Genomic DNA, 27,262 nt, shown 5'->3' with positions numbered 1-27,262 from the left:
TATTATAAAGTGATTTCTAATAAAGATGTCAGTGCAATGGAGAACAAAAAATATAGATATTTACCATATGGCATACACAAACATAACTCAAATGAATCAGAGACCTAAATATAAGAGCTAAACCTATAGAACACATAGAATAAACACAGAAGAATATTTTTTTGTAAAGATAAATCTATACATACCTGGAACAGATAGTGATTTCTTAGATACAATACCAAAAAACATGATCCAGAAAAAATTGATAAACTTGACTTCATCAAAATTTAAAGCTACTGTGCTTCAGAAAACATTATTAAGAAAACAAAATCTACTGGGATAAAATATTTGTAAATCACTTTCTGATAAAGAATTCAAATCCAGAATATATAAAGAACTTGTACAACTTAATAAAAAGATAAACAACTCAATGGGCAAAAAACATAAAATAAACATTTCATCAAAGAAAAATTTTTAAAATGCTCAAAATCATTACTCTTTAGAAGTATAAAACTGAAACCACAATGTGCACTTCATACTCACTAAAATGACTATAATCAAAAAGACAGATATAGTAGTATGTGTTAACAGATTACAAAAAACTCATACCCTGATATGCTGCAGGTGTAAAAAGTTACAGCTACATTGGAGAAGGGTGACAGTTTTCCTTCAATGGTTAAACTTACTATATGACACAGCGATTCTACTCCTGGGTATCTTCCCAAGAAACAAAAACGGTGTCCACACAAAGACTTTTATACAAAAGTTTCTAAGAGTATTATTCATACTAAAGAAAACAAAAACAAGAAACAGTTAAAGTGCCTACTGACTGGTGAATAGGTAAAATGTGGTATATCTATACAAAAAAACCCCACTGTTCAGCCATAAAAAGGAACAAGCTATTATGTTATAACATGAATGTATCTTGACAATACTATGTTACTTGAAAGAAGCCAGATGAAAGATTACATATTACATGACCATTTATATAAAATGGTTAGAAAAGATAAATCTATACATACAGAAAACAGATTGGAATGGTATGTAGAGCTGTTCATATGAGTGAGGATCCCTTCAAATGCTCTCAAACTTCATTGGGGTACAAAATTTATATGTTTTCCAAAATCATTCAATCATATACTTAAGGTGAATTTATAGTATATAAAATATACATGTTCCTGTTTCTTTTAAAGTGGCCAAGACTGGGGGTGTAGATCAGTGGTGAATGCTCACCTAGCATGTGGTAGGCCCTGCACTGGGCCTATGACACTGCAAATAAATAAACAAAAATAAAATAAAAACTGCTACAGGGGCTGGATTTCTAGCTCAGTGATAGAGCACTTGCCTGGCATGTGTGAGGCCCTGGGTTCAATCCTCAGCACCAGGTATAATAATAATAAATAAAAGATCCACTGATTAAAAAAGAAAATTAAACAAAGGAAAAAACACAGTTACAATAAAATCAACATGGTTGAACATAACTTTCTGATAAAAGATAAAATATACTTCTCTTACCTCTGCTGGATATACTGGGCATAATCTGAGGAATCATATTATTGCTTGTATCCATAGGCTGGGCATTATCTTGGCCCAGCTGTTCATCAGGTGGCATATAGTCAGAAGGAGGTGTATCAGCTAAAAGGAAGAAAATGAGACAAGTTAAAATCCCAAAGAAGAGTTCAAATCTTCATCCTGCTCAAAGTTATTACTTTACAGCATAAAAAAAATTCAAGATTACCAGAAGGGTCAATTACTGAACATTAGATGCACAAAAATGCAGACATTAGACAGCACTTCTACTAGTAATTGTAAACCTATTACAAGCCCACATGTATATACAACAGAATCTGGTAATCCAAGATATTAAAATAGAATTAAAGATAAAAAACTGCCTTTCTTTGCATTGAATCATATACTCAGAGATATATCTTGAGAAAGAGTTAAAACCAGCACTGAATCAACACTATTAACTGGTGAAGACATAAAATGTAGTACATCTATGCAAAATAAAGTATGAAAGTTTGTTTTTGAGCAGATTCTTAACAGGATGTTAAACAGTTGATACTTAATACCCCAACTACTTCCATATTTTAAACATGTTATTTGACAAAATAAAATCCAAACTAATGTTTTTATTATTATTAGTTCTTCAAAACATTACATAGTTCTTGACATATCATATTTCATACATTTGATTCAAGTGGGTTATGAACTCCCATTTTTACCCCATGTACAGATTGCAGAATCACATCGGTTACACATCTACATTTTTACATACTGCCATATTAGTGTCTGTTGTATTCTGTTGCTTTTGGAACCTTGCATAAAATAAACCTAAAGAAGTGTCTCCAGGAGAAACCAGGGAATTGGGATATCTCTTCTTACTTATCCTCTTAAATTTTCTACCAGAGAATAAATTTGCTTTCCAAAAACAAATGACTGTTACATAAGGCCAAAGCTAAGCTGGTAGTTGCCGCAGCCCAGCTGGCTGGGCAAAAATAACCGGGGGGTGACGAATAACTTGTGTATGTTGATGCAGCAGGAATGGAAGCCCTTTATTGTAGGATCTGAGCGATATTTATACATTTTTCACAGCTTATCTAATTAGCATAAAATAGATACAGCAGTCAACCAATAAGGAATCTCCACACTTAATGGCTTGCTTTTGTTACTTCACAAACCACTCCCTCTGGCATTTGGCCAGGCGCCATCCAGACTTGTTTATAGACTTTAACATTTCTCTGGCAAAATAACAGGTGCCAATCTGACTTGTTTACAGACCTTAACAGGTAGTGTATCATGCTAACTTCCTCTGCAAATCCTCCTTGAATAAAGTGCATGATGGGAAAGAGGGTTGTGATGACTGACTTAAAAACCCATGGTAAGATTTCTTATAAATGTATTTCAGGATCTCAGTGCCAAAGGCAGGACAGGTATAAATTCTCAGAGACAGAGAATTTACTGCCTTATAAGACCATCATTTCCTACTGAAAACCCTGGATTCCAGAAAGAATTTATCTAGACTTTATCTTCGTACCCTGCAAAGTACAATTATTGTTTTCAGAGTTGCTGTCCAAAGTAACATAGGATAGATCTAGCTTCTCTTTTTGACCAAAGTATCCATCAACTCTATGAAGATAATTACCAACTATCTTCTTAATCCTCTTTAAATCTAAAGAAATGCCTGGTTTTGTCATCATGTAGGCATATAACTAGTAACCATGATGTCCCCAAGAGATAATCTTATAAGAATCCAAGGTTTGCCATGAGCCCTACATATGTCACTACTATTTCCATTCTAAACTTTCTTCAAGGGCCATGTGTATTTGAAATATAGAATGACTCCATGGAATAATGGTGCCAGCTCACCAGTCAAAATCAGCTCTGTGCAAACACAGGGTTCAGATTCCATAGCTCCTGCGTATTTTCCTTGCATACACTTCCGCTCAGATTTTCGCTTCTTGTATATCCTCTTGGCTCCCATGATGCATGCTTCCCCCTGTGAGCTGACAACCATCACACAGAGCTGGGCACATAGCTTGTATGTTTCCTGTTCCAGATTAGGGAAGGTTAGGGAGATATTCAAAAATCTTAGTGTAATACAGACTCTGGTGTGGTACTTTGTGCTAACAGCATTTTGTTTTTGATGTATATCATAATTTATGACTATAAAGATAATCCTAGGAAGTACTGAGAATTTGTTCAATAAATCCCTAACTCTTCATGTGTTTAACAAACTGGTACTGGGGGAGGGTTACATCTTAGTGCTACAGAGGACACACAGATAATTAAGATAGATTATAACTAGTTGGCATACCAGTGGTAATTAAGTTCAATTCTCCTCTAACAAAAGATTTATACAGTTGGTCATTTATGAGCATACGAAATACGAGTGTTGCTAAGAAATGTAAAGAACCATTTTGTCCCGATTTATTATGCTTTTGCCCACACATCTTTATAGCACTGATTTTATGTTCATCTACCAGACAAACAAGAGAGCTAAATTCAGTGTTTTCCATGAAATAAATAAAAGCTTTGAATATCACAATGCTTATGCATCCCAAAGGGGAAAATAGCAGCAATGTGAGCGATAATTTTATTGTTGAGCCTCTGAATAGGGAGGGTGTTTCTAGCTAATGCAGCGCCCACTGTCAAACATAGCTTCTTTTGTGCTTCTGAACAACGAGAGCAGAATTGTGTTTAATTGGTTCTAGGCTGTCTTTCCTGAGGCTACATTACACATCTTCATGCAAATGCATTCCTTAGTTTGGAGCCCACCATGTTTCACTGGCTGAACAAAGTGATGGCTTTGCAATAAGAACTTCCACTACATCCTCAGGGAGGCCTGTAGAAATGGTTCCTGCCCTAGAAAATTAAAGGAACATTTTCATCCAAGCCTTTTGATGTGAGCTGAATAACTAAGTAAGAGGCCAGGATGTAGGAAAGTTTCCTATTCATAATTCTGTATTCCTATACTTTGAGTACCTTAGAAGGAGGCAAGAAGTACTATGTATTCCCAGGGAATCCAGGAAATGGACAGGAAGGGTTTTTCTGGAACTGCTTAGGGAACATTACTTTGTTATTTTATGCATTGCCTCTGTCTGAATTGGTAGATAAAATGGAAGATCTTTTCCTCACCCCGCCCCCACTGTATGACATGCTCAGATAAATTATGTTTGAAACTCAGTGCTGAGTTGGTATTTCATTTTGAGTTGTAAGTCTAAGCCAAGCACATTTGAATTTTATCTCATTATATTCTAGCATAATAAAACAGAAATAACTTCACAACAAGATATAAATGTTGAGTTTGTTCAGTGCTGTGTCATGCAAAATATGCAAGAAAGAAAGAAAGGAAGAAATGGGCATTTTGGCTTAGAGATCTCCAGTTTCTAAGCCTGAAGGATGAGCTTTCCTTGAGCACCTCTCATACCCCCTGCCCAGGGCTCAGTCTTAGCTGTCTTCCCCTTACCTGGCTATGTAGCTGCCAAGGCCTGTAGTCCTCCTCGGCACACCGTCTGTCGAAAATGGACTTGTAGTCCACTTTAACCAGCTGCCACTCAGAGCGGTGGCTGAAGTGTCCAAACACTCTACAGAGTTCATGATGATAAAAGGAAACACGATAATCACAATGGCAACAGTATTAACAAGAGCTTGCATTTGTTGTGTTAACTCTGAACCTGTTGTTCACAGGGGTGTCATGTGTTATGCCAGGCACATTATATGGGTCAAAGCTTTTAATTCTCCAAATACATTTATGAAGAGAATTCCATTATGGACTCCTCATTGAAGATGGATAACTTGAGGCTCAAAAATGTTCGTCCATACCAAATCCAAGCCACTAAACATGGGTACAGATGGATCTCAGGATATTTAACTTAAGAGTTTACTTGTATATGTTGTACCACAAAAATAATTGACAAAAATGATAGAGAAAACAGTCACAAGAAGTGCATTCTAGGTGGTCCAAGATTATACTTGAAAATTCTAGAGCTAATATATTCGTTTTTTGTTTTTGGTTTCCATGCTATTTGGTGTTTCCACCAGTCCTAGGGAAGTAGACACCACAGCCAAATGGTAATGACGTGCTCCTACATTGAACATTCTACTCTCCCTACTCAGAGACTCAGGTGTTTAATGCAGTGATTGAATCAACAATCATACATGTAGATAAAAGCCACAAAGTGAATTTTTAGATCAGCTTTTTAAAATTTATGTTCTGCAAATATAAAAACTGAATAAAAGCAAATTAGAAAATAAATTGCTAATCTAGCTATGTTTCCCATGAGCAAAAGCATAGCTATTAGGCATATTAAATTTTTCTTGATGTTTTCTATCATTGAAAAAAGTGCAGTATGGGGTTAGAAAACAAGCCAATTATTTACTTCGATTTTGAAATTTTCAACGATGACAGGATCAACTACTTTGAAACCTTCCTTTTCTATTTTTCCATGGCCAATTTTCTAGGGGAAGGAAATATCACAGTTTCGTATTCCAAGTTCAAAGCCCATATTTTGAAACCCATAGGCAGCCGAATCATTAATCAAGTCTTTCACAAATTAATGATCATCACTTTTCAGACAAGAATGAGTGTAAATGCAATTTCACAAGAACAGATTGTTCTCATGGTTTTCCTAATATGCCTCACAATTGGGTTAGGTAAAGAGCCAGAGAAAAATAAAATCCCTTGTGGGGTTTTGATCAAATGCTGTGTTCTGACTGAAATAGAAATTATACTTAGACACCTGAGATTTTCTGCATATACACTCTGCTTATATTAAAATTTTAAATGCATAGTTTTATTTGCTCTTGAAATAATTCCTTCTAATTTCCCTAACTCATTGAATATAGAAAGAAAAGAGCTTTTCTCTTCTGCTACCACCCCCAGTCTGAGTCTCCTCAAACCTATCAGAGCCAAGAAAATGACTGCTCACGTTTTTTTCCTCCTTTTTGCTAGGGACTCCTGTAGCAGGGGGCACTGACTGTGATAACAACTTCAAACCTAACAGCATCAAATCAAAGCAGTCTCAGCTATAAAACATCTTTTTGGATTTACTCTCCTATATTAAGGCTGAACCATACCATAGCTTTCCACTTACATCATGATCAGTGTTTCTTCTCCAGGTTCACCCAGAACCCCATCCACAAAAAATGGGATAGAAGTGAAACTGTATTTGCTCCAAGATCTCCCTTCATCAAAACTCAAGCTAGTGATAGAGGAAAACAACAGTCAAGGGTCTCAAGAGAAAATATAAAAAGTCCTTTCTAAGAAAATATGCTATCAACCAAGAAAGGCTGCATTTTTAAAGGCAGCTCAGGCATTGTCAAAATGAGCCCTCCTTACATCTGATTAGGCCTTCTTCATTATATCAAAGGGCACAAATATAGGTAGCCAAACCAGTGGGACTCATGCATTAAAATCCCAATAAGGGAGAATTGTGCAAAATGGGAATAATAAGATTCTCTGGCTGATTTTTTTTTAACTTAGATATTTTATTAGTCTTTAGACCTCAGTGTGACCCTCTCCAAATCCTCACTGGTATCTAGCAGCATGTGATCCTGAAGATAGATTTCAACAGACCTATCTCTAAATGGCAAATTCCAAAATGTGGCAGGTTTTACATTGTTATAAATCATAGCTCCGCTCGTTGAATTAATGGATGAGAACTAAAGGATGGGCCCTTGAGAATGAGAGTGGAGAAGTGTGCCACTCTGAGGGTTACCATTATGGTCTGAATGTTTGTGCCCTCACATATGTTGGTAGTATTAGGAGGTGGATGCTTCGGGAGATGATCAGATTATAAGGGCAGAGCTCTCATGAACAGGGTTAAAGACTTATAAGGGCCTCAATAATTGTTTTGCTCATTTCACCAGGTGATACCACAGCAAGAAGGCACCATTTGGGAACCAGAAAGCAGAGTCCTCACCAGGCACCGAATCTGTCAGTGCCTTCTTGATCTTGGACTTTCAGACTCCAGAACTGAGAGCTATAAATTTCTGTTCTTAATGAGTGAACCAGCTTCTGGCATTTTGTTACAGGAGATTTTCTTTTGCTGTCCTTCTCTGTGGATTTCTGTTCCCCAGGCTAACTAAGCCTTGTTTTTTTTCTTCTGTATCCTTCTCTTTAGTCATCAAAGTGACAACTTAGAGGGAAAACCAGGCTTTTGATTTCAAATAAGCTCACATGTGAGACAGTCACTTTCAAACACAGAGGAAGAAGCTGACTGGAAACCACTCTGGAAGGTAGACCTTGCACATCCACCAGGGGACGACATACAGGCAAAGTGGCAGAATGTCACCTCAAAAAAGGAAGCTCAGGAAGCTTCACGGGAGATACAGGAGTATGACCATAATAAACTGCTAATCTCTGTGCAGAATGTACATAACACATTCTGTATTTGAGGAGATGTTATTTGGGACATAACACTAAGTAGTTTAACTACTCAGAGACTGAGTAGTAGTGAATATCCTTCTACCTGTGATTGCAATGAGAGAAAAAGGTACTGGTGGTAGGTTGTGACTGTCACATTTGAAAACCATAATGCAATTCTTCTTTTCAGAACAAAAATCACCCCCTTCACCCACGCTTTTATACTTCTACCTTCCCCCTGCCAAAAACTGCAGGCAACAATCTTCTTTTAGTGGAGCAAAGGTGTAGATAAAACTCAAGCTCATCTTGACACTTTACTAAGCACAGTCACAGTGTGATTGCCTGATTCCCAGGCCAGTCCTGTAGTGCAGAACCAGCAGGTGCATGTCCCCAGGCAGCAGGTGTCCTTACCAAAGATGTCGAATTGGAAGAGAAGTGTGTTTCATGGCCACCAGGACTCCACCTTGATCTAGGTACAAAACACTGTGCTCTTCTTCAAAGATCTAGATGAGGAAAATGAACACACATGGACACACGTCCACACACACCTACTGTACAGAGAATTAGTTTTCATATGAGAGCAAAAATTCCTCCCAGGACAAAAATAGATCTCCCTAAATTTGGCGGGGAATTGGGCTAAACAATGTTTCCCAACATAGGCTACATGTACCATTGGCGTTATGTAAAAATGATATTTAGGTATGAAGAAAATGAATTTTAAAACATCTAGTATGTGTTTGTGTTAATATTCTCTTACCATTAGGGTAATATCCATTTATTTTCATTTTTAATGATGTCAAAATATCAGGAAACTGCATATGTATCTCTAGATGGATGGAGTCTTAAAGATTGGTTTCTTCAATAGTTTCATTTTTACAGATTAAAAGATTAAGGTTTAGACAGATATAGTGACTTGCCAAAGACCATGCAAACAGTCCCTGATGGGAACTGGGACTTGCTGTGTTATGGTACCCTGTTCTATCTAATTATTTCAACTTTCCAAGTGTTACCAAAGAAAGGTACTCTTGTTTAATTCACAAAAGTTCCACCAAGTTGCAAGTAGTTCTGATCAAAATGAAATTGTCACCTTGGACACATGTGCTAGTGGGCCTTCCTCAAAATATGAAGCAAATAATTTGAAGTCAAATGGAAACATGAGGCAACATCTCTAAATCCTCTCTACCAGATGTGTGCTATACTTATAGTCAGATTGCTACAAGAGCCTTGTTGGATGTTATACACAGATACTTTCATTCCCCTTGTTTCTTTCTTATACCCAAGACACACACCAGGACCATAGAAGTAGAGATTTCCATGCCTTCTTTAGGGTGTTGGGAGGAAGAAAATGGGATAGTGGGTCTCTCTTTTCCAGAGGAAGCTTCTTTCTTAAAGAATTTCTGCATAGCTCTAAGATTTGTTACTCTGAGGTTTCTTATGCAATTCTTTTTCCCTGCCATGCTTTTCTTAAAATTTGAGAATCCCACAGATTTTCTTCAAACGTTTGAAGGTAATAAGTGGCAACTGGACTATCATGTAGATGTTTTTTTTCTAAAATTCAAAATAGAGTGCTCTCATTGCCAAGTGTGATTACCTGTGCATTAGATTTTAATTTACAGTGCTAGTTATTGTATGATAATTAAATGTCAGTGGGTTATTAAAACATATTTATTGAAGTGTAACAGCCATGCATTAGGCTCATATCTTGTTATGATTGCTAAACCTCATTAACTGCCTGGTTTATAAGCCATGGATATCTAATTTTCATTCAGAAGAAAGGCAGGAAGCATTTAAGCTAAACACATTGGTTTAAAGTGATTCCATTTCTACTTTATCTAACATATGCATCCTGATGGTTATTACTCTGTCTTTTGCACATGAGATTTAAGCATCTCAAAATACCACCTGGGTAATGGCCATTTCTATATTATTTCATTCTTCTCTGTTCTGGCTTCAAGGCAAAGGAAATTTTTGGTGGCAACTTGGAATTAGATATACAATCAACCCTTCAAGTTCCAAGTTCCTATTTGATAAATCCACAGGGATTCTGTTTTTTTCTTTTATGGGAAAAATTCCATCAGATCTAATTTTAAAAAAATGTTCACTTATAAATGTTTTTACATCCAGGCCCTAATTAAGAATTATCTTTATTAAACAACAAAAGAAATAAAACTGCACAAAAATTTGCTAAACTCAAAAGATTTGTTTGAGACTTTTTAAAATTTATTTTTTAGTTGTAGTTGAACAAAACACCTTTATTTCACTTATTTATTTTTTTATGTGGTACTGAGGATTAAACCCAGGGTCTCACACATGCAAGGTGAGCACTCTACCGCTGAGCCACAACCCCAGCCTGAGACTTTTATTGAAAAAAAAAAAACACGTAATATGTTTTAGGATTCATATGTAGCATGTACCACTGCTAAATAAGTTCCTAAACTTGAACCAAATTGAACAATTTTTATGCTATTTAAACTTTGGCAATACAACCCAGGGTCTTTTCTTACCTGCCTCCAAGTGTTCCCTGCATCTGAAGAGACAAACATACTGATGTCACTGTCTGACAGTTCAGAACCTATATTACCTAGAAAGAGCACATCACCCTTAGTGAAAAGAACTTTCCACAAAAACTAACAATGGCCTAGATCAGCAGTCTGCATGGCCTGAGAAGGATTTTGATTGCAAGCATTTTGTCCAAGCAGGGGTTTTCAACATACTTGCTTCAGGGTTAATGGTTTAGGTGCCTTTGAAAATATTTCTAGCCTGCTCATTAAATTCCAACCACGGATATCTAGCTTCTTAAAATCAGCACCATCTACAGCAGCAAGCAAAGGAGACAAGCTTCTTACCTGAAGCAACTATGATGCTTGGAGCTGTATCTCTGCTGGCAATGATTCCTGATGTGTAGTGATTCTCAGAGACTTTCAGATGAAGGTGTAGTGAGCAATAGGGCTACACAGGGAAGAAATGAGTGTCATCACAGCACAAAAGCTAATGGTCACCTAAAGCCCCAATTCAGAGCATTCATGCATCCATCTATGTGTCCATCCCATCAGCCCATATAACTTTCCCCATTCCTGTGTCCTCTTACCACACATTCGTCCACCCAACTACCACCTTGCATTCCACAAATATCTAGTGTCAACTAAGTGTAAGACAATTGCCAAGTTTGCAAGAATAGAAAGCTCCTTCACTGTAGGTGTAATTTGCTGATATAAGTGCCAATCTGGTAATTTGATGAGTATTTAAGTACCACATACATAAAACTCTAGAGGAAGTTTATGACAGGGTTGCAAAGCCTCAAATTTGGTCATTTGAGAGTTTACAATTCAAGTAGAAGACATGAGATCTTTCTAGTTATTACTATAAAGAGAGTATTTTAACAGCCATAAGATAAATAGAGACAACACATTATATGAGATTCTAGAAAGTGAGGAGGCACAGTCCAACTTTGGATTGGGCAAGGGGAGTTCCTAAGAGAAAATGGTGGATGAGTAGGCTTTGAACTGTGGGCAAGATGTTCAGACATGGGGAATATCAATAACAGAGAAGAAGAGTTGCAGGGTATCGCCAGGTACGATTAAGAGGAGAAATGGAATCTGAAGCCAGAAAAGGTTGAATCAGGCCAAGAGAACTTTGAAAAAGTCAGTGGCATCTTTTAACCATTCTTCAGTTGAAATCCCAGTCTTAGTTGGGAAAAGGCTGTGTGACATGTACCCCTGTCCTAACATTCTCCAAACAACAGACACAGTGTCTCTATTAAAATTCCAAAGTTGGCCTGCACCTCCTTACCTTCTAGAATCCGTTCAATACAGTAGTCATACTTGTAGACAAAATGCACTAGTAACAAAAATTTAAATGAAAATATGAGGGGTTTGTTTATCTATGTCTGAAAACCTTGAACAAGTTCCCTGATTAAGATAGCAACAGCTTCCCCAAAGAAGAAAAAAGAGGACAATAAATCTTCTACGAATTTTGTTTAAAATAGTTCTTGTACTGAGTTGTCAAAAAATACAAGTTTGTGTTTGAACCCATATTTTTTCATCTCCCAGGAAGATTACTTTCTAATGTTATCAACTTGAGTCTTTGGAATCACAAATGTATCTCTGTTATTACTTTTATTCTGCTCTGTAAGTCTCAGTCAACAGATATTCAGAGGACTACAGAGATACAATGATTAAATTTATATAGGATGGAGTAAATGATGAGCTAAAAATGAAACTCAGGAATAAAAGTAACCAAAATACTGGCAAAATAAAACTTCAGATAGTACGAGAGTGTTTTCCTGTCAACACAGAAAGTAAAACTCCCAAGAAACAATCAATTGGTATTGTATGAAAATTGCATGTAAAACTTTCAAACAACATTTCACTTTATAATGCTCTGTAAAAGTAAGAAAGATAGCCCCTCTAAAAAGAAACACCAGAGTCATGTATCTGGCATCCTTTTGTCCAAGAGGAAAACTAGAATAGATACTGCTAAATGCTGTAGATGTTCCAGGTCAGTATTGCCCAATGCTCAGCCAACATTAAGACAGGATAGAGTGGGGGCATTAATCATATTCTCTGTGAACATTTTCCTGACAACTGCAGCTTATCAGAAAGAGCCTCCCCTTCTCTGATAAACTACAATTTATTTTATGGTGCACAACCCTGAGTGATCTATTTCAGGTATGGTACAGTTTTATCTCCTAAAGAGACACTCTACAAATGAAGAGAGCACGTCAACTGCTTCTTTGCATCTTCTGTGGAATTGTGCATAGAATCCCAATACAAAAGATGAATCAATAAAAGGATACAATATCAAGTACTGTATTTTTTTAATTGGGGCATGAAAGACATTGATTAACTATTCTACTCAGAACAATGCCAGAGGTACATGGAATTGATCACAAATCATACAATCTGAGTAATGTGACCATTTCCATGGCATCCCAAGAAGCATACTGGTTGGGCACCATAACTAGACATCTAGGCTTAATGCAAAGCCTGCTGCACCTTCTAAAGAGTGTAGAAAATTCCTGCACTGGGGAATACCCAGCTTGCAATCCTGAACCAGCTGCTGCCACAGCTGGAAGACTGTGAAGCTCAGTTGCCACTTGAGCCAAGGATTATTTGGTGTGGGAAACTTGCCATTACAAAGGAAACAGGACATTTTCAATTGGCTGGCTGTTCACTGCTCTGTTGCTATGGTGTTCAGCGGACCAAGACATATTGATTGGAGAGGAAAAGACACCAGTTTGCACAGTAGCAGCAACATTAGAAATGATCTTTTTGATGCATATTTTCTCCACTCTCACATTTGTAGTACTGGATTGCCCCCAGCTGGTACATGGAGAATATTCTGTGGTTTTCTTTTTCCCCCTTTCTTTCATATTATTTTTCAAAGCATTTACATAGTCTGTGAAGAAAATATGTGAAGAAAAACAATGTTAAGTGATTCATTGTCACTTTTTAATTTAAACTTCTGTACCTGCTTTGGACATCTGTCAAAAAGTTAAAAGTCACCAAAGTTGAAACTAATTGAGAGATTTTAACAGTGACTCCAAGTTCCTGCAGGACACAAGATCAGGCTCTGGGATTCCTATGAACAGTTTACCATGGAGAGACACTTTCCCCAACAGCAACCCCCCTACCCTCTACCCCCACCCGCAGTCCTAAGGATTAAACCTAGGCTTTCACAGAAGATAGACAAGGTCTCTGCCACTGAGCTACATCCCCAGCTATTTTTAAATTTTATTTTGAGACAATAGTCTCACTAAATTGCCCAGGATGGTCTTGGACTTGCAATCATCCTGCCACACACTGCAGGGTAGATGGGATTACATGTGCAGGCCACCATGTCCTGCTCTTTCCTGCCTTCTTTTATCAAGTTAGCAAGCAGGCCCTGTACACCTACCTACCCTATGCTAATGGTCACAGATGTTGCTTCTATATTTCCAGGGTTGTCTCAAATGCAACAGAGTCAAAGCACAGCTTGCTCCAATAGAAGTTCTCTGTATCTCTTCTATTTCCACATTTTAAAAAATAAAATGAAAGAGAAATCAATAGAGCAGAGAAAAGGGATGAGAGAGGGGGGTATATAGGAGGAAATACCAGAAATAGTGTGAAATAATATTGTCCAAATTATGTTGTTATATCTTGCGCACGACAAATCCCACCACTATGTACAACTATAATACGCCAATAAAAAGTGTGAAAAAAGAAAAATATGCAAAAACTTTGAAAAAAAATACAGGAATGCATACTGAAACCACCAATGACCTGGCAGCTGATTTACAGAGGGTGGAGGGACCAGTCACAAGCCTGACTTGCACATATGCATGAGCCATGGCACATCATCAATTGGTCAATTCTAGGAACAATTGGATCCTCAGTCTTTAATCTTTTCAGGGTCAGGTATAATGTTTGAAAATCTGATACAAATTAAGGATCACATAAAAGCACAAGGACAAGCACACAGCTTCCATTCAATTTCAGGGAGCTCACAAACCCTGAAAGACCATCGGTGGAATTCTAGGTTCTAACGACCTTTCTTCTTTTATGTTTTATTTTAACTGACAAGATAGTTTGGCCATGGCAAGTATTTCATAAATGTCTGCTAGATTTAATTGAACCACTACTAGTTTTTCACCTTAAATACTTATCATTTACTTCTCCTGTCTAATGGAAGCATTGTGCCCTTTGATGGACATCTCCCCTTTCACCCACCATCTGTCCTCTGCTCCTCAGAGTCTGAGTGTTTCAGGTTTCCACATATAAATGAGAACATGTGGTAATTGTCTTTCTGTACCTGGATTATTCCACTTAGCATAATGTTTTCCAGGTGAATCATTAATTATCTACCCTGTTTGAGGCACTCTCACGACCAGAGGGAATTACCAAATGATAGAAGACCTTTCTACACTATGATATAAACGAGCTTAACAAATGGTTAGAGAATATTTGAGAGTCAACCAGCTTAAAATTCTTTTTCCTTCCAACCTGTATAACAGCCTTTAGATACTATCTTCACAGTACCTTTCCCCAAAAAACTACTGATCTGAATATTCTACTGAAAGGACTGATCAGAATTTCATAAATAACAAGGCAGCAAGCAAATTCCCAAATACCTATAACCACCTCACCCCCATACACCCATTTATGTGTCATTTCTGATTCTGAATTGGAGCTAGGACTCATTAGCTCTTCAGTAAAGATTTAATAGCAAAGGCAAGGGAGGCCCTCAGACAATGGGCTGGGTGTGGGGTGTTCTGTTCTATTCCAAACCAGCACAACATGTAGTGTCACACACAGCGCAGTGAGGTGGAAAGCAGAGTTATGAATCTCTTGGGGCAACTGCCTGCTCAGTTCCAGTAAAATACTGCCAAAGGAATCTATAAAGAAGTCAGGGCCCCTCTGCATGAAACACTGCACCTTCCCCAGGGGACCAAGGATTTGTCACAGGCTCAGTTCAGCTCACATCTTGCCTCTTGGGAGCCTGATCCCAGGGCTTTGAGGCCAGTGGACCATGACCTATAATACCCTATCTAATTGTACAATGCAGTCTTCAGAGGAAAGAAATCCCAGCTGAGTCCTTCAAGCAATCAATCTGAAAGTCCTAAAAATACAGCCCTAAATCACCCTGGATGTCATTCGGGGTTGTAGTTCTGAACTCATTCCACATTTGTAACAGCCCTGCTGGAAAAAAATCTCTTTTCTAATCACTAGGCTGTGCTTTTGGTGACACTGTCACTTTCCAAGTCCTCACAATCTAAAATCACTTTTTATCTCCTCTCTGCCAAGCAGCTCCTGAGCCTAAAGAAGGTTTTCAACAGTCTGGGTCTCCTGTAGCTCAAAGAATTTCCTTGCTATTTTGTGGCCTTTGGCAGATTTTTAAAAAGTGATTTTGGTCTCTCCTCCCCACCCCTTTGCCATTTTACCTTCATCAGTCAGCTACCTGTTTTTTAAGTATCCTTGTTGAAAATGCAGTAAGCGACAGGGTTAATGAAGGAGGAAGGATAAAGGACTCCTGGGTACCACACGTCTCCATCACAGTAATTCATCTCTCCTCAATTTTAATGAGGATTGTGATTTTGTTGACTTTGAAGCCAACCTGAGCCCAAGAGCTTCAGGAGACGGATGTTACAACAAATCCTTCTTTGTCATCATCCAAGGGAACACATGGCTTCCACTGGAGTCCAAATGTGAAACTCAAACAACACTCTCAAGTATACTCCAAGCATAACTCCCAAACATGGTATGGATGTTGAGCACCTACCCTGTGGCAGATATGATTCTTGGAGCTGATCTTTGAATGGCCAGAAAGACAGGCACAGTCCCATGTTGGTGAAGCAGTTAACAGGGGAAGGTGGATGAGAAAGTCAATGGATATATGTGCTGATTTCAGATAGAGTAGAGGTCATGGGGAAAAAAAAAGAATTAGGGTGAATATAACTTTACTGGATTCTCAAGAAAGCAGTTTGAGAAGTAGGAACCTGAATACCAAGAAAAAGCGTGATTAATGGAAGGACATTTTAAAAGAAATAATAAGAAATTCAAATACTCCAAGACATAAATGAATACATTATATTTATTCATAGTGTGAAAAGAACCTGCCCCTCTGAACCAGGGCTTCTGTGTAAGGAAGGTGGAGCTAGAGGTTAGAGATGAGGGAGAAGTAGACAGAGGCCAGATCATATGGGACCTGTCAGTCATGATAAGGAATTTGAACTAGAAAACCATTTGAATGCTGAAGTTAATGAGAGATATGATGTGGATTTTTAAAAGTTTAAGTTGATAACATTTTATGAAATTTGAGAAAAAAAACTATTTTAATATAAGGAAGAAGAGTGGGTTTTCTAGGGGCGGGAGTGTGATTCTAATTGCAAAAGAGCCCAGATGGATTTTTAGGGTGGTGGAAATATCCCACCTTGATTGTGATAGTAGGCATATACATTTGTCAAACTTCATCAAAGTATTCTCTTAAAGTAATTGCTTTTTGTCTCTCTGTTTTGCTTCAATGAAGCTGATTTTAAAACAAAAAGTTTGCTTTGGCTATTGTGTGGAGAATGGATTGCCAGATAGAAATGGGGATAGAAAGTTAGGATCCAGCACTGTGGGTATGGTGACACATGCTTGTAGCTTGGATTAGAATGGTCCAAGCAGGGGTAGGGAAGGAACTAATAGTGTAAGTTTATTTTGGAGGCACAGCAATATGACTTCATGATTCTGGGTTGGGGTGAAGCAGGGAACAATTTGCTGTTGGGTTTGAATCACTTTTATTATTTTATTATTACTAGTATTAATTAATTTCTTTTTTTAGTGCTAAAAATAAAACCCAGAAGTGCTTTGTACATACCAGGAAAGTGTTCTACCACTGAGCTAAAAAACTAAGAGCCATTCTATTTTTTTAATATGTTTTTAGTTGTAGATGAACACACAGTATCTTTATTTATTTTCATATAGTGCTGAGGATCAAACCCAGTACCTCACACATGCAAGGCAAGCACTTTACCACAGAGCTACAGCCCCAGCCTTCTAAGAGCCATTTTTAGTGACCCATTTATGAGGCTGAAGAGCCTTTAAACCATGTCACATGGTTTATTCTCTCTCATAGGCTCACTCTCATTCTCTGCAAAGTACCTGGTGGGAATGGAAGACCATATTAAGATACTGGTACATTCAATGCATCTGTGACTAAATATCACAATATTCCAACTTAGAATAGCTTAGCTAGGAAGATGGACTTGTTTGGGGTTTTTGTTGCTGTTGTTTGTTTTCATGCCACGTGACTGTGCCTTGCATAGTACAGACATTCAATAAATCGCTATTATATTTACTTAGTCTGTCAACGGCTTTGTGCATTCACCATAAAAAAGGGCTGTTTTTCTCCCAGTTGCCAGTAATAAGGATGGAAGCTGAGTGGGAGGCTGAATTTTAGACTGCTTCCCTGTTGCACAGTGACAACTGTGATATCCTCTGCAACTAATAAGGTCAAGCTCTAGCTGCTGGCGTCTTCTTGAGTAGGAGGGTGACCCACCTACTGCTGTGCAGGATGAAACTGCTAAGTGACCATCCAGGCTTTGTAGGAGGAAAGAAGCAAGCCGAGGGAGGGTAACATCAAAGTCAGGTTTGTGCAGAGTGTGAACAAGGATAGACGGGCAGGAAGATGACAGGCTGAATATACACGCACCATGCACCAAGCCCTTCCTGCTAAAACTAAGTGGTCTTCTTCTACAAACCAAGAGGTTTTTATTTTACCTTCCCTTTTCCTTCACTTACAACTGCTGAACTATTTTACAGAAACAAATCATATTGATTTCATGAGACTTTAATCCACGATTCATCTTTCTCTCCTCCTACATGCACTGAGTATCTCCTGGTACATCAAGTATGGAGCAGGCCTCAGAGCTACTAAGAGCGATAAGATGTGACCCTACAATCTTCCATTTATTAACTTAACCTCACTCAAATAGAGAAGTAGACTGAAAACTCCCTGAAGGCAAGATCCAGCTTTGACCCTTCTCTTGGATACCGTGATATCATTAAATATATAAAAAATCTACATTGGTATATATATATATATATAGCCCAAAGGTGAAATGATTAAAAGAAAAGCACAGTTCAAGCAGGGGGTCAGCAACTGGTTTTCAGTGGGCTATAAAGTAAATATCTTTGGCTTTGTTGGCCATATTCTGTCAGGACTACTTGATTCTGCATTTGTAGAGTGAAAGCAGCCATAGACCATACAGACATGAATAAACATCATTGTGTTTCAGTGAGATATTGTTTAGAAAAACACAATGGGTCATATTTTTCCACAGGCCATCGCTTCTCTCAGCCCAAGCTTTGTACACTCAGACAAATGAGTGGAACATAATATAAAGAAAATAAATGGGTTTAAATTGGTAATTCTTAACCCTTTTTTGAGGCATTAACTTCTTTCAAAATGCAAGCAAACATTACCATGGGAATATGTCACACAATTCTGCATTCAGTTCACCAGTTTTGCAGCTAAATGTATTTCTCATTAGATCTGTAACAGGCAATTTTTCACAAGAAAGTAAGAATATTTAGGGTACACCCTCATGAAAAATGAATATGATCATATTCTGCCTGAAACTACCATTCGAGGTCCTTCATCAGGACTCTGGTTAAAGGGCAGCTAATGTCCATCAGAGGAAGGGAGCACTTTAGCATGCATGAGACCCTAGTTTCAATTCAAAAAGAAAGAAACAAACAAAAATCTCCCAAACAAAAAACAAACTGGGGAAAATAAAAATCCTGGACATGAGCACAAGACTGATCGTATGCTCTTATCTCCTTGGCTCATCACAAAGGCAGCCCTGTGATTCTTTTCTGCAAACTCTGCCTTTATGCCCTTTCCTGCCCATTTCGTTCATCAACTGAACAAAAATCCCAGAACTAGTTTTATCCTCTTATTAAAGGCACTTCCAGGCCTTCTCTGTGGGGGTGCTCTACTCCACCAAGAGGACTCACCAGCAAGCAGTGCACAGGGTCCCCTCTGAGATCTGTGTCTGGTGCCTGCAGCAAACGCCAGCCTCTGCCTTTGTTGTATGTGATGAAGGTCTTCACTTGGTTGTCAATCTTCTTGTTAGCCAAGAACATTCCCTTTATCCCTGCTACCTGGGAAAAATGGACATGGCTGAAAAACACATCAATTTGAGAAGAAGAGACATCTTTGTTTACATTTTTTTAAAGTAGGCTGTCAGACTTCAGCCAAGAGCATTTGTCTTGAAAGAAACAGGGTGAGAATGGAGGTGGGCAGATGATACTTAGGTATGACTCCCCAGACAGTTGGACAGAAAGCAGAAGATCATCCCCTTGTTGTATGGGGATCATAATACAAGTTTTACAGTTTTTTATTATTATCCTAAGGTAGGTAGGCAGCAGCCTTCAGTTGCCAGAGATAATCTCTGGTTGTGCTCAGTTCTGTTACTTTCTAAGTGCTCAATAAAGAAACACTACTCTTATTGTATGCTAGACTAGCACCCAGAGTCTTAAATATTGTATTTCATTTAATCCTGTTAACAGTCCTTCTGGGGGGGTAAAATCACTCTATTCTCTATTCCACATATGAGATCTCAGGCTCATCCAGATAAGGGGACTTTCCCAAGTTACAGTAAGGACACACAGTAAGTGCCTAGGATTTTTACCCAGAACTCAATGGCTTCAGAGCTTGTGCTTTCAATGACTAAATTACTGAGCTATCTGCAGCCTTGGGCAACTGAGAAAAGTCAAAGATTCTAATATAATTACTGTTGTGATTTTTTTTTTTGGTATAAGATCTCTTTTAATTCACCAAATGCAGTGTACATTTCAGAAAAACCTTAAAACTTAAGAAAACATTGTTTTTCTAAATCACTAATTGATCCCTGTCCATTATAATGTTTTTGTTCTCACCATTAGCAGTTATTATCAATTATTTAACTCTGAGAAGATAACTATTTTCTTTCTTCCATATGTTAAGGAAGAGGTAATAATTGACCAATTGTCAAAATTGTGCAATAACAAGTTATCCACTGTGAACTGAATTTTCAGGTGGTCTGGACTGATCAAACAGATTTTACCCTGCAGAAAATAATCCCAATCCAGAAATAATGGAGAGCAGTGAAGAAAAGAACTGAAATGTGTTGAGTTGTGCTTTTCATTTCTGCATGTGCAGCATCTTGCTTAATGCTCTCAATAACCAAGAGAGAGTGTTCTCATGAGCCACATTTGGAGGATGAGGGAGGGGAGACTTAGATTAAAAGCTACCCGAGACATGTGCGTGGGGCATAAGTGGATAAGTAAGCATCTCTGAACCTACTTAACTTGGAACCATTGTATTACCAAGTGAATATTTTGAATCAGATGAGTGAAACAATACTGTCAAGCACTATCCCCAGTCCTTCATAGACAAACTTCAACATTTGCTATCAACCTGTTTTAGCAACTTTTATCCCAGTTCTGTGGATGAGAAAACTAAGGTGCGGACAAAATTAATGATTTACAATGACAGAGCATTGGGTTTCCTACTCAAATCTGTATGATTCTCAAAATTCTTTCAGTAACTACAGCTCCAAATGTGGCAAATCAAAGAGGTTGGGCTTCGATCAATAGAAGACACACGCTTTGCCTTTGCTTTGGACACAGTCAGACTTCATTAGTTTGTACCTGCTGATTTGCCATCTGGGATAATTTAGAGTTGGGCTAAATTTGGACTCTTTTGGAACTACAAGTTTTTTAAACAAATAAATGGTTTAAACGAGTTGCTGAGAGGAATACTTTGAAGTACTTAGGAAAACTAGCCACATTCTGGGCAATCAACAGCATCTAGGACAATTTATTGTGCACTGTCAATTCTCAAAAAAAAAAGAGTTAGGCAGGAGCTATTGGGGCACTCAAACTCCCAATGACACTATGTTAGTTCCAAATTATATCTAGTTATTTGCTATACCAGCTCCATAAGGGCTGCTCACCAGGAAACTCCATATTACTTTTGCATATGTTCAAGCAGCTGTTAGAAACTTAAATATGACCAAACTGTCTGTTTAAGAATTAAATTTCATATATCAGAATTTTCAACAAAGTCATGCTGATCTTCTCTCTATACCATAATCAGAAATGAGAAACAACTCTGTCTTAGTTAGTCACTCATTACTCTAGAGGGTTATGATAAGAAATAAAAATGTTACCTAGTCCCATATTTTCATTGCCCAGTTTCCTTCCTGCTCTCTCCTCCTTTTGGCAAGGGCAGCAGAGCAGGGTTATGCATGTGTAGATCTGGTTCATTTGATGTGCAGAAGTGGTGATTTTATTGGGCCCCAACTGCTTGGCATTATCAAATGCTACTTGAGCAGAGAGCTGGGCTTTGTAATTCATCTCTGGCAGCTTGGCTTTCAGGTTTATCTTGAGGAATAAAAACTTGGCAAAGTAGAGGGAATGTGTATCAACAGGGGTTAGATTTGGAGAGAGTCTGTTTATTTCCTCTCTTACAGCCAAGGCACTTTATCCATTTGAGGTGTCTTTTATTGTCTTGCTCTCTGGCCTGGTATGCAAAGATGGTCAGCCCTGCTCCTAGGTTCTGTGCCACTCACTCTGCTCTGCCTCTGCGCTTCATCAATCCATCTGTGTTTCTCACTGCAACCTTATTTATGCAGGAGGTACTTTCTTCTAATGCTTTTTAAATAAGATATCATAATGCCTTTTGTGTTCCTTCTCATTGCAGGCCTATGGATCTCAAAAGGTTTCCAAATGTGAAATTGTGTGGGTATGCATGGGTGTTTGTGGGTGTATGTAAGGTGGGAAGTCCCACTGAGGATGAAAGAACATGTTTATATTGCCAGATGACCTCCTTCTGTGACCACACTACATGCATGCTTAAGAATTGAGTAAGGGCTGGGGCTGTAGCTCTGTGGCAGAGCGCTTGCCTAGCATGCATGAGGCACTGGGTTCTATCCTCAGCACCACATAAAAATAAGCAATAAAATAAAGGCATTCTGTCCATCTACAACTATAAAAAATTTTTAAAAAAGAATTTAGTAAAACTGAAGGATGGCAAGGGTGGGGAAATGTAGTATTCCCAGCAGAAATTCTGCCTTCACATGGACACGGCATTTCCAGCAAAGGCACTCCTTTGAAAAGGGTGCAGCACGTTGGTGGAAGCTCATCTTCTTTGGGGAAAGAGCTGTTAACTTTTATGCCACTGAATTCTGCAGAAAGACTTCCAAGAGGGCTGGGTGTCTTGGGAAGCTACTGTTCTCTCTTCACTTCTCATATGGATGAATTGGATAAGAGAAATCTCAAAGGTCATGAAAAATTATTTCTTGTTTTTTAATAATATAGAAGCCAAGTTATCATTTTTACTAGGTTTTTAATATGAATATGCAATAGCTTAAACCTCAACCTAATAGAGAGCACTTCAAACATTTACTGTACCTGAGCATGAGCATCTTACAGTGCTGTCTCTTCTTTTATCTTGCTTTCTTCATGCTTATAGGCCAACCCCTAATTTCTCTGACAACTTCTCGATGTGTCTCTACCTCTACCTCAAGATCCAGCTCTATAACCGTTTCCCAGAAATAAGAACCTCTTTTCATCTTGATTGTCTCTAACATTTCTCTGTTCTTCCACTTGTTTTGCATATACATGGTTATATCTTGGTCTCAACAACTGTAGAATCTTCTTATGAATGACAATCTTCCCTGAGATTTCTCTTGTACTCTTTATACTTCTTATCACAAGTTAGTTCAACTTTGTCTTCTTGTATGAACTCTTACATTACAGTCTCCAACCTTAAGATAACCTTTGGATTGCTGTTCACTTCACCATATTGCTTCCTTAAAATTATTAAAGGTAAAGTCACTTTGTACAAGGAGCCCCAATTTTGTTTTCTTAAGATAGGTAGTAAGAGTTCTGCATTAGAAGATGTAACAACTACAAAAATAACACAAATTTACTGAGTGCTAATAAATAATGGGACATTTCTTGAAAGGCTCCTACAAACATGAGCTCCTGGGTCTCTCGGCGCACTTACTTATCCTCATTGTGATGATGATTGAACCAAGGCTCAGATGTGGACAATCACTTGTCTAATGTCATTCAGCTAGAGAAGCTGAGATCTGGACTCCATTTTTAGTCTAACTCTAGAGTTCATAACACTGTGGCTATTTTACTTTTTCAAACTTTTCTCTTACCTGAGTATCCTGAGAGAAATATCATATTGGGATATCATGACAATAGGAAAATACCCTTTAGTCATCCTTTAGTAATGTATTCAACAGTCAATCAGTAAATATTTTCTGAGCATCTACTATGTATCATGTACTCTTTTAAGCACTGGGGATAAAACACCTAGATTGTCTAAGCCACTGTACCTTTATTCAACAGATTTTCTTTTTTCTTTTCTTTTTTTTTTGAGAATGAGAATGTTCTAGATGTTGGGATTTCTTTGATTTAAAGGAAGAACCTCATATACCTTCCTCATTTTTTTGATTCACTCTCTAGATGGTTGTCCCCTGCACCAATGGTTCATGTAGAGGTAATGTTGAGAGCAGCCTTCGGTTGGTATTTTCCTTATTTCTATTCTGATGGTGATTGAGAGATGATTATTTCCACTCTCTCAACTTAATTCAAAAATCCTAAGTGTCAAAATTTGAGGAGAATTAAAAACAGATGAAAAAGTGTGGCAAGAAAGAGAGCATTTTTATAACTGTCATTTCTTTGGGCTTTGTGATGGGATATTTTTATCTTCTAAAGAGAAGATCTCAGCCAGAAGAGACATGTACTCAGAAGCAGTCAGGGTTGCCTCTGAAACCACGAACCTACTTGATTAAAAAAAGGTCTAAATGTTCTTTCTTCCCCTATTCCCCTGATCAAAAGACACTCTCCTCCTGGAGAGACAGGAACCTGTTCTACATCCTGTAATAAGGATGTCTTGTGTTGGACAGCATTCTTTCCTATCTTGTAAGAGGTAGTTTTTCTTCAAGAAGTCACATCAGCAGTACTGGGACTGTTGAGTTTTCTCTTTTAAAGACAGGACATGCATAATGTGCTAAAGATGCCACGGCATCCTGCTCACTGGTTATGGCTTTCCTGTTGCATGTCATGGCTCATTCATTCGCCTACTTTCTTGTGCCTTCTGAATTTGTCAGCCAGGTGGCTTCACTCCCAACAAAACCTTTCCCACTTAGTTTGGGTGAACTGTCATTGCCTGTTAAGCCAAAGGGCTCTTCATCATCATTAATTAATATTCCCTTCCCAAAGGAGGGAGGATATTGTCCAAAGCTGTCAGATTCCCTTTCATCATCCACACCACACAAATACACTGGAATCACATGTCTCAGACACACTCATCACATCCTTTTCGCTGTGGCCACCATCAAGCATGCCGTCTTCTGTTATTTAACTCATACAATGCTATTGGAACTTTTGAGCTATTCAGGAATAACAATGTCTTAGGACAACGTGCTTAGAGGCTTTTCTTACACACATGCATCCACCACACAAAAATTTGGAGCCGTGTGTAAGTACTGCCTTATAAGCCAGGACTTGCTTCTGAAGGTGGTGTATAGGTCTGGAGTCATCAACTGCTGATTCTCTTCATATTAAATATTCCCTCAGATAGTTTTCTTCTTCCTGTATGGTTTCTTCCACTGCTAGGCAAAGTCTAATGCAATTTTCCTGCCCTGCAATGTCTTTCAATCTTGATGCCATTACTCATCTGCAATCAGAAACAAGTGCAGATACTAATCTTTCAGGGAAGAAACAATATTTCATACTGAGGAGTTTACAGACCCTTGGATTTAGGTCCTAATTCTGTCACAAACTAGCTTTGAATCCTTGCAAAAATGGTTATATTATCTCAACCTCTATTTACTTAATGAGAGTGATTATAGTCTTTCTATATTCCAAAGTTCAAATGTGGATTGAATGGTATAGTTATGGAAAATTATTTCCACAGTGCTTTGTACAAAATTTCCACCCCAAAATATTTGCTATTATTTTTATATCTCATCTACAACAACCAAAATCATTTCTAACATGTTTACTCTGTAGCCAACTTTTCTGGCTCACATTTCTTCACAATCTTAAACAAGGGACATGTTCAATATCAAATTCACACTCAGAGAAAATTCTGGAATTTTAATAATTAAACCACAGGAGTTTGTTCCCCAACACTTTGTCCTCAACATTTTCCCATCTCATTCCCTATACACATGTAGTGCTAGAATAAAGGATGGAGTAACCAGGTTTTAATGTATGCGCAAACAAAATGGTTTTAATGAGACTTTTGCTTCCTTCTGCATTTCCCCTAAGGACCCATCAACAATGGAGATTCCTGAAATATGGACCCATCTACACGCTCATAGCTGAAACAGTTCACCTCTGTTAAAATAGCTTCAAGAGAACGCAGGTACAGAAACAGCAGATGACTGGCATGTAGAAGCATATAAACAATGAAAGTCATCCTCTTTAGTCACCCCCAAAAGTGAGCAGAAGTGCGCACTCTGTATATTCCATCCCTGTCTCCCCCATCTCTTATGATGCTCATTTCTGTTATTTATTAACTCATGTATGGATTTTCTTACTTTTCTGTGGTACGGGCCACCAGATGCCGCAGTCTCTGGCTGGGCACAAATCACAAGTCTCCACACAGCTTGTAGATTCAAACAGCAATTCTTTATTCCCGAACTCACACCGGCCGTCTACAAACACGCTCTGGGGGAATCCACGTTCTCTGCCCAAATCCACTCTCTCCCAAATCCTCTCTCTGCCCAAATCCACCCACATGGGCTTCTGTCTCCCAAAATATACTGTCTGACCCTAAGCACTCAAGAGGAACTCAGCAGCAGGATACGCCCTATTCTAAAGGGGGAACACCCTAATCTCCAATTATGCTAAACTGCCCTATTCTAAAGGGGAAACACCCTAATCTCCTATTATGCTAAACCGCCCTATTCTAAAGGGGGAACATCCTAAACACGGATCCTGCCCTGGTCCTTGAGCAAGGTCACCTTACAGAAGTCCTTCCACTAGACAGCATGGGAGTAAGCTGGCAAGGAATTTGTCATACCTACTTGGCTGATGGCTCCCAGCACTTTTCATTTATCTCTAAGCTCTCATCATTCATTGCAACTCTACTGGGAAATTCATGCTGGATGGCTTTCAGCTTTCTGCTAGCCAGAACAATCAGATTTAAGGGAACATTTGTGCCAGGCTCCATGTCTGCCAATATTCTTTGTATGTAGGTAATCAGCAGATATGGCACTGCCGTTCTGATCACAACAATTTAAATTCAAGTTGCTGTGAACTGTCAGGCTAGTAAAACAAAGATGCTTCGCTCCCAGCCTCAGGATGCAGAACACCTTTACATAATACAGTCACACCACTGCTCAAAGTGATGATAATCAGAGGCAGCAGTTTCCCTACGGAGAGTCAACTGCAAGAGAGACACAAAGGGGAACTGCAGGATTAACAAAGGAATGTTTGCCATGTCCAGAGGTCACCCTGCTTCCTATTCTAATTCCATACCCATGCCAACATTTGAATTCAGAAAACAATCCATAAAAACAATCGCAAATAACAAGACATTGCAAAGTCATTCCTGCTCAGATCTGTTATCTTTCCCATTATCAAGGGACCAATTAAAATGGTCTTTACTTCTGGCAGAAAACAAAATTTATCAGGAAACTCTATTTTGAATGGACTTGATAAAAGAGGAGAGAATAATCAGGAAGCTACCTGAAAAATCAGAAAATGTACTCCAGAGACCAAACACAAAACTAGACCCAAGAAAGTACCCTGGGCGATTAGGCTGGGCCAGCTGGTGTGACATCATAACAGCTGGACACCTGAAGACACTTCCATTGTAAATGCTGGATCCAAGGAAGAGAATATGTGGCATTTCAACAAGACACACTTCAAATTTAAATGT

The 27,262-nt window shown here is 38.3% G+C and overlaps 1 protein-coding gene across 1 annotated transcript in view; it reads right to left on the bottom strand.

Annotated features, from left to right (window-relative positions):
* Positions 1-761: 761 nt before the first annotated feature.
* The window catches only part of LOC143387964 (VPS10 domain-containing receptor SorCS1-like), a 93,481-nt gene continuing 66,980 nt past the window's right edge, over positions 762-27,262 (bottom strand). Inside the window, 9 exon segments of the mRNA XM_076842031.2 lie at positions 762-766; positions 1,495-1,614; positions 3,349-3,478; positions 4,949-5,066; positions 6,576-6,683; positions 8,258-8,349; positions 10,351-10,427; positions 10,693-10,795; positions 19,324-19,470. Coding sequence (XP_076698146.2) covers positions 762-766; positions 1,495-1,614; positions 3,349-3,478; positions 4,949-5,066; positions 6,576-6,683; positions 8,258-8,349; positions 10,351-10,427; positions 10,693-10,795; positions 19,324-19,470 — 900 coding nt within the window.

This window comes from Callospermophilus lateralis, unplaced genomic scaffold (assembly GCF_048772815.1).
Source record: "Callospermophilus lateralis isolate mCalLat2 unplaced genomic scaffold, mCalLat2.hap1 Scaffold_183, whole genome shotgun sequence".
NCBI classification, from domain to species: Eukaryota; Metazoa; Chordata; class Mammalia; order Rodentia; family Sciuridae; genus Callospermophilus; species Callospermophilus lateralis.
This window is presented reverse-complemented; position numbering and strand designations above follow the sequence as displayed.